This window comes from Moschus berezovskii, chromosome 14 (assembly GCF_049115385.1).
Source record: "Moschus berezovskii isolate FMDL1 chromosome 14, NW_MosBer_1.0, whole genome shotgun sequence".
NCBI classification, from domain to species: domain Eukaryota; kingdom Metazoa; phylum Chordata; class Mammalia; order Artiodactyla; family Moschidae; genus Moschus; species Moschus berezovskii.
In genome coordinates, this window is record NC_142473.1 from 54,117,833 (window position 1) to 54,126,999 (window position 9,167).

Sequence of the window (9,167 nt, forward strand, 5' to 3'; positions counted from 1 at the left end):
AAAAATGTCCTTTTTAAATAAATATTCCCTTTTTTTTAATTCTCATTTCCCTTATGAGATTTGTTAATATATTCTGACAGTAATTCGATTGGTTCTCTGAGGACAGTCTCATTTTTCTAAACTGGAGAATATGAAGTCATAGTTCACTGATTTGACCAACTCATGTAACTTAACACTTTTTTCCTTGAATTTTCCATTAATCAAATTAAAAATTTCCTGTTAAAACTGAGAGATTTATTTAGAGAATTCTTGACCTTGCACTTTGAGTAAAACTGTGTGATCTGGAAACTCAGGTTCCCTTAAGGAACAGTGATCTTAACATTGGTTACAAGTTCATTCTGGCTCAAGCCTCTTTCACATATGCCATTCTAAAAGCTTTGGAATACTAATCTCTGTTTTCCCCAAACCCCTTCTTCCAACTCATACAGACCTATTTACCCAGGCAGCAATTGCTTACTCAATGGAAAATAAAGTTTTATGTTCCCCTCCAAAGCAAAGCAGTAAGATTCTATTAGGTGTCTCCTTAGAAGCATATCTTAACAAAACGGAGAAAAATCTGTTCTTTGCTAATGGAGAGAAGCTAGTCTTTAAAGAAATTGAAGAAACATATTTGAAACTGACAGCATGTTATATCAAGTCGGGGCCAGAGGCCTCTGTAGGTAATAAGTCTGTGTTCTAGCTCTCCATCTCTCTAATGTGATTCCAGATGCTGTAAGGGTCTGGACAAGAGTCAAATGACAAGGGTCATTTGAAAGGCTAGATACTATAGTCCCCTGCACATGACTGCACTGATACCTAAGTCATTTATTATCACTTAATACATGTTATTTTTCATTATAAATATCTCTCAATATTTTCTGGCTTCCCAAATTATCTATAAGCTTCACTGCTTTCTCTTCTCTTGACCAATGTAATACTGCTCCTCCAGAGCCTCAATCATTTGTCTCTGATGCCAACTATACAGAATATATTCCAAAGAAGAAGGAATATGATCAGCCAGCCTTGGGTCAAGTGTCTTTTCTTAGTTCTGCCATCTCTGGCTAGAGGAAAAGATCACATAATATAAACCTTGCTACCAGCAAAATGCTCCAGGGAAGAAAAGTCATGAGCAGGAGAAAATACAAAAAAAAAAAAAAAAAGTATTTTTATTTTAAAGCAGTTGAAATTTTGCAATTATTTTATCAATTTATATCAGCCATTCACATTTACATGGTATATAGATCTTCATCTCTGGTTAGCTTTTGGTCGAATAAAATTATTTGTAATTGGATTGCCTGTTTAAATGTAAGTTTTTTGGTTATTCCAGAATTTCATCTTGGAATTCTGTACTTTTTAATTCATCATGTCAAACTTGCAAAATACCACATCCTCTTCCGTCATTTTCCTGCTGACTGGTGTTCCTGGGCTGGAAACCTTCCACACCTGGATCTCCATTCCCTTCTGCTTTCTCTATGCAACTGCTCTCTCAGGAAACAGCCTGGTTCTCTTTGCCATTGTCACTCAGCCCAGCCTCCATGAACCCATGTATTATTTCCTCTCCATGCTGTCCACCACTGACCTTGGCTTGTCTGTATCCACTCTGTTCACCATGCTGGGTATCTTCTGGTTCAATGCCAGGGAGATCAGCTTTAATGCCTGCTTGTCACAAATGTTCTTTATTAAACTCTTCACTGTCATGGAATCATCAGTGTTGTTGGCCATGGCTTTTGATCGTTTTGTGGCCATCTCTGACCCCCTCAGGTATGCCATCATTTTAACAGACTCCAGAATAACTCAAATTGGAATGGCCATTGTCATCAGGGGGACGCTGACACTCACACCAATGGTATCACTTCTTACGAGACTGTCCTATTGCCGCAGCCACGTGCTCCACCACTCCTACTGTTTCCACCCTGATGTGATGAAGCTCTCGTGCACAGATACCAGGATCAACAATGTGGTGGGGCTGACTGCCATGATCTCTACTGTTGGTGTGGACTCAATCCTCATCCCCCTTTCTTATGTTTTGATCATTAAGACTATCCTCAGCATTGCATCCCCAGAAGAGAGGAAGAAAGCCTTCAGCACATGTATCTCTCATATTGGGGCTGTTGCCATTTTCTATATCCCATTGATCAGTCTGTCCTTTGTTCACAGATTTGGGAAACGGGCCCCAGCCTATGTACATACTATGATTGCTAACACCTACCTGCTAATCCCCCCTGTCATGAACCCTATCATCTACAGTGTGAAGACAAAACAGATACGCAGAGCTGTGATAAAAATTCTCCATTCCAAAGACACATAGAATCATATAAACAGTTTATGTCAGGTTTTTTTATCAATTGAAAAGTGAATCTGGTGACCGTTGATGCCAAATGTGCAAATATTTAAAATCAAAGATGAAATATATTTAGAAAATCAGCTTGACTGACCCATTTATTTTACAAATGAAGAGACAAGACATTAGGATAGGAGGAACAAACAGCTTTACTGTCTAGAATTTCTCCTCCAATGACTGCTTATTCTAAACAGTTGCTTATCCTGCCAGTAGTCTGTCTCTTTTTACTTCCTCCACTTCTCAGCAGGTAAGATGACACAGTATGAAAAAGCCACTCCTTTTTGAGAAATGAGTAACATTTTCTAACTGTAATAATAATTTTAACTAATATTTATTATTTCCTTTGACCAGTCATTGTTCTGTTTTTTACACATAGTAATACATTTTTATATTCAAAACAAAATGATAAGATAGACGCTTTTATTATTAATGAGAAAAACTGAAGCACAAAAATGTTAAGTAACATGCTTAAACAGCTAATAAGTAACGAAGCCATACTTCCTTTCCACCTGCAAACTGACTTCCTTTAGGGTCCTCCTACTCTTAACTTTAAAGGTGTATGTATTATAAACCATATATGTATTTATATATCTATACTATATTTATATGTAATATAAACATGTATATACAATCTATTATATAATTATACATGAATTGGATCCCCTAGAGAAGGAAATGGCATCCCACTCCAGTATTCTTGCGAGGAGAATTCCATGACAGAGGAGCCTGGCAGGCTACAGTCCATGGTGTCGCAGAGAATGGGACATGACTGACCATCTGAGCAGCAGCGTACATAAATTAACTAACTTGTACTGGGGGGACACAATTTAGCCAAACAAAGAAAAAAAAAATAAAACTGTATTCTCTAGAATTTTTTCAACCAATTAATCAAATAAAAGCCTAAAACAAAATCCTCAAACCTCACAAATGTATTTCTACCTGATGTTCTTTCCCAGCTAAGCATATTCCAGGATTTCTTTCTGACCTCCCTCAACTTTCTGCCCCAGCAGAAACTGAAAAGTGACTAGAATTACAAAGGAAAGGAATTACAAAGGAATTGCAAAGGAATTACAAGTTGTGTTATTAGAATTGTTTTAATTTGCAGCATTTATTTCTGGCTTATGGCTTAATCCAGCAAGTTAATTATTTTTTCCAACCTGGGTATATCCAATAATTCTCAAAAATTTGATGTGCATGTTTCAGTGATACATTGGTATCACTCAGAAATCACTCAGTAATGGTGGGCCCTATAGTTGGTATCAGATCCAACAAGGAAGTAGAAGTAGTCATTCATAGCTACAGGGAATTTATTCACAGTACCAGCTATTTTATAATTAGGATGATGTCAAAATCCTCAGCATGTTTGACAATAGTATTTTCAGAGTCAATTACAGTTAATCTTCATCTTTGTTATCATCGCATGTTGAAATGTCCCAGAACTTTGTTCTGAGATCTGTCTTATTCTTTGTTATATTTTCATTTCTGGTCATCTAATTTAACATCATGTCTTTACATACCATCTATAGGCTTGTAAATCCCAAATAAGTATTATAATATAGTCCAGACTCATATCTAATTTCCTGTGCATCAGTATCTTCATTTGGATATCTAAACATCATCTTAGACTCATCATATCTAAAACCATACCCTGGTATTCACATCAAGGAAAAAACATTCTCAACCACAGTTTTCTATAACCCAGAAACTCTGCCTTTCAAGATGCTGAGAGAAGACTTGTAGTTATTTCTGGCACATGTCTGTCTCCCCCATTCTACATCCAATCTTTAGCAAACACTGATGACTCTTTATTCCAGGTATTCCTATCTGGAGTACACCTACTTTCTGCTACTTCTACTGCTACCACCATGTTCCAAGCCATCATCACTTTGAATCTGATTTTGCTTTATAGTACAATCTATTTCCCCCATGGGAGTTAAAAGGATTATCTTAATACACAAGACAAATCATGTCACATCCTCTGTGCAACATGTTCCAGAGGCCTCCTGTCTTACCCAAGAAACATTTAGAGTCATTGTAATAACTTACAAGGATTTATGTGCTCTGACTTGTCTTCATCAGCTCAACTTCATCTCCTACTACTCTCCCCCATACTCACTCTACTACACCCACACCAACCTCCAAACGTTCCCCTAAACACACCGAGCATGCTGCATCCTCATACTTTGCACTTGCAGATCTCCTTACTTGGGATGTTCTTCCTCCCGATGCGTGATTTACTGCCTGTCACCAGGCAGTCTCTGCGCATGTGCCCCCTTATTACAGGGCCCTTTATACCACAAAAAATAATAATGACAACACCACCTCTTCCTCAGTTCCTGCCTACATTCACTCTCTTCCTTACCTACCTTGTTTTAACTTCTAGCACTTTCACGCCATCTGTATCGCATTACATATCTGTTTATTTCTTTTCTAGCTTCCCCATTAAAAGTTAAGTTCTTTGAGAATAAGGACTTTGCTTCATTTAAGCTCTTTTCCTGCCAGATAGAAAAAAAAAAAAAAATCATAAAATCTGTGTGGCCTGATTCTATTTACTGCTCAAAGTCATTGCTTCACCTCCACCCAGTGCTCCAGGCACAAAAAACAACTTGCATTTCCTTAGCCTTGATTGCTCTGTCTCACTTTCAAGCCTTTGCACAGGCTCCTCCACTTACAGCACCCTCACTCTCTTCCCTCTGACCAAGTAGAAGTGGCTTTCCTTCAGAGATGTTTTCATGATGTCTCAAGTCTGTCTGGTGTCCTTTTCAAGTTCTCCTGAATCATTGTGTGCCTCTTCTTCACGGCACCCTTTTTCAGACTCTGCTGTAAGTGTTCTCCAAACAAAAGACTCTGCTTACTTCTTGAGATCAAGGAACCATGTCTCAGTCACAATTAGAAATAAGAGAAAATGCACGCTTGATGTGGGTTCACAGACTCAATTTTTGTTTGATGTTTCCACACATGACATAAGATAGGGCAGGGAGTTAGGGGAGAGAGACAAAGAGGTGCTTGGGCTAGAGAAGATGGATGGGGGTACCCAGAGTCCTAAACATGGGAGGAGATGGAACTTCAGTTTTAAGAACTAGCCAGCCAGAAATCTCTCACTACTGCAGATGTTTCTCCCCCATCAGCACCCTCCCACAGGACCAACACTAACATGTGAAAAGCCCCACTGTGCAACCATCCAAGCAACTTGTAAGCTTCCATTCCTAGGGAGTGCATAATGTAGACGTTAAGGGAAATGGGGGTGGGGTGCAGAGGAAATGTCATCTCTGACCCAAGAGAAGCTCACAATGAATTGGAGATTTTCCTAAAGGCCAGAGCAGTGGTAGACACATGGCCACTATTTCACTTGGACTTCTTAATGAAAATCCTTAAATGTTCCATGAGTCCTGTGAGGCCCTATATGATCCAACTGCCCATTATTTCTCTGATTGTATCTCCCTACCACTCTTGCCCTGGTTCCCTCTGCTAAGCACAGTGGCCTTCTTCGTGTTCTAAACCCCCAGATACATTCTCGTCTCAGGAACTTTATTTGTGGTTTCTTTTCCTTCTTCCTGGAACAGTCTTCTTCAAATACCTCCATGGATATATTTCTCACTCTCTTAGGCTTCTCCTCAAATGCTTTCATTCTGTGTGGTCTTCGTAATGTTGTGCAATAGCTTCATGTAAAATTTCTACTATCCCCTTGTGATGTATTTATTTCCTTCTTCCTTTTATTTTTTCTCCTGAAGCCTACCTAACATCTTCTTTCATTTTTTATAGCAACTCCAATTATTGTCTGTACCCCTAACCAGAATACTCCATGAGGCTGGAGATTTGCATGTGTGGCATCTATTTTTCTTATTACATTGCTGTCATTGTTCAGTTGCTAGGTCATGTCCAACTCTTTGTGACCCCATGAACTGCAGCATGCCAGGCTTGATAAATCTTTGTTGAATGTGAATGAATAAAGAATCCGAATACTTGGTTCTCTGACCATATTATAACTCATGAACCATATGACCTGAACAAAGAGTCTTTAGGTCATATGTACGCTTTATCTGTGACACAGGTGCAATGAAAAGTGACTTCCTCACCTGAAAGTCCATTTCATCAACTGAAAGAAAAGCTGGGGCTGGGAAAAGAGAAGTTCAAGAGGTGCATGGCCTTATTTTGAATTATGGGACTACATTTTTGTATGCCTGTCTCAATAAAGAAGATATGAACTCCTAGAGCTCAAGAACCTAACTGCATACATTGGCAACTGTGTCTAATAAAGTGGCTAACCAAAGTTTGAGTTACTTGGAGTGTCAGATAAAGATTGTCAAGAGCCCTGTATGTGTAAGCGTGGGAGTGATGGCAGAGGCAGTGGTCCCCTGGTAATCTTCGCCCATCCACCCCCACCAGACTGAAACAGTGGGAAGCCCATGGGATTGACATACAAGTGGCCATGGAGGTATTGCTCCCTGCCTGCCCAGCCCCCAGGCCCTCAGTCCGTAGTCCCATAGCCTATCCCCAAGGGATTCCTAGGCAGTTATAAATAAATCTGTGCCTGAAAGGGAGAGTCAGCTTCAGCTGCCTCTCATCAGGACTGTACCATATTCAAGTGAGCGCATCCTCAATGGGGTCAGGCAGCCCATGGTCCCTGGCATCCTAAGGAACCCTGAAGACCCTACAAACTGTCTCATGGCAGGGTAAGGGGAACCCCTTGTACCCCACCCATATCTTCATGGGTGAGGAAGAAGTGTTCCAGAGCATTCGCTGCCACCCAGAAAGGCAAGTGAGAATAGATGTTACAGCCACATCCAGACCCAAAAAGAAGCTGAAACTGGGTCTGGCTGAGGTCCCTTTAGGCAGAAGTCCAGACCACCTGGGAGGAAAGCATGAGGTCTTCTGGGATAGGTAACTGGGGAAATGAAACAATGGCCCCAAGTCTTAGGCTGCTACCGGCAAAGCAGAAAAGGTGCCCTGCAGAGAGAAGAGTCAGGGAGATATCTGTCTCTGAGGCCACCAGAGACCCTTCTGCCTGCCCATGCAGATGCCGTCATCAGAGGCACTGAGAAAGGGGAAATGCATTACTGTGCTCCCCTTGCTACCCTCCATGCTTGTGAGCATCTGCCACTGAAAAACACTTTTCATTCTCTGACAGCAGCTGAGGGGGACAAAGCTGGGATCTCATATTCATCAAGGAAGGTAGCTGTAATATCTTGGCACATGTCTGAGAATGGAGAAGAACAAACAGTCATCAGAGGAGAGATTTTCTGACCTTTGAACCTGAATCTGTTCTTCCTTGCTTATCCAAGATGAGGATAATCTAAGTGAAAATTTTTAGTTTTCATTTTATCATATTACAGTTTTAGATACCTCTCCAAACCCTCTCCACTAAGGCCAAATAGAAGAGTATGTCTCAGCAGCAGAAAGGACACAGGTTAGGAGTGAAGAGGAATCCTGATAGGGTCAGGGGAGTGGGGAGGATGAACAGTTTAATCCCGATATCACTGATGAAGTCACCTGCAGAGTGTATTCTAAAGATTCAGAACCCCTTTTGAAAAGCCAAGCCTTTAGCTCTTTAGAGACAATTAGAGCGACTTCACTTTCACTTTTCACTTTCACACATTGGAGAAGGAAATGGCAACCCACTCCAGTGTTCTTGCCTGGAGAATCCCAGGGACGGGGGAGCCTGGTGGGCTTCTGTCATGGGGTCACACAGAGTCGGACACGACTGAAGTGACTTAGCAGCAGCAGCAGCAGCAGCTCTATAAAGCAGAGTACTTAGGGAGACTTTCAGGAAAGAGTCTGATGAGGTCAGAACACGGAATGAGGCAGAGCAACACTGAGTTTCCTAAGAAAGCAGAGACTCACCTGATAGAAATAACTCATGGCCAGAGGTTCCAAGAAAGATAAAGCTCTAGGAGTATCAAGACTCAACTCAAGCTCTCTTTGTAGCAATGAGAGTGGCCTTAGAGACAACTTTTAAAAGCAGAGGGACCCATCAGCCAGGAACAGAGAGAAAGCCTTCACAGGGACCACGCCTGGCAGCTAGGATCCTACCAGCACCTTCATCTCCAGAGAATTCATTGGTGGGAGCTACTGCCTTTCATTCGATGACCCCAGATAAGTTTCCTTGTTACCTTAAGATATTGACTTTGGCCTTTTTTCCTTAATTTTTATTTTGTAGGTTTTGCTTATTTGTTTTTATTACTTTTATTTTTTTATTATAGCTGTATCTTTCCTCTCTTGCTGACCTTAGACCTGGGGACTTGGAATCCTGAAAATCTGCAAGTAAGCAAAGCAAAACCAAAACAAAATAAAAAACTTCCCTATCCCCACTGTTTGCTCTACCTTTTATTCCCTTCTGTCTTTTTAATTTCTACTCAATATTTCGAGACTGAACAGAAGGACCATCTTGTTTCAGAGAGTTTCCTCTGATGACATTTCTTCCATCCTATGCATCAAATGCACATCTTTTCCTAACACATATCCCAAGATTCTAATATTTTCGTTACTTATCTTTTACTCTAGGCAAGGTATCCAAAAGGCAAATGATGTGTCACAGCATCTGAAAGGCAAAAATATGCATTTTTGTCTCCGTATTTTCAGCATCTAGCAAATATCCTTGATATATGGTAAGTCTTATAAGTAAATGTTTATAGAACAGAAAAATGATTCCCAGAGAACTTGAGAAGCGCAGATTTTTGGGATGAGCATCGTTCTCTCCAGGTTCCCTTGTACAAATGTAAATGGACTTTGAGAGTGGTGACTGATAAGTGAATTTGAGCTGTCACTTTCCCCTTTGGCAGGAGGCTTCCGACAGTCTTTTTATGAAAGAACCCAAATGACTTGGAGGAGTGAGAGAAGAGAGAAGGGG

At 40.6% G+C, this 9,167-nt stretch overlaps 1 protein-coding gene across 1 annotated transcript; it reads left to right on the forward strand.

The window, feature by feature from the left end:
* The first annotated feature begins 1,342 nt into the window (after window positions 1–1,342).
* Window positions 1,343–2,287, forward strand: LOC129553992 (olfactory receptor OR51C1-like). Its single transcript, XM_055422654.2, has one exon. The coding sequence runs from the start codon at window positions 1,343–1,345 to the stop codon at window positions 2,285–2,287; it is 945 nt and encodes a 314-aa protein (XP_055278629.2).
* Window positions 2,288–9,167: the final 6,880 nt, after the last annotated feature.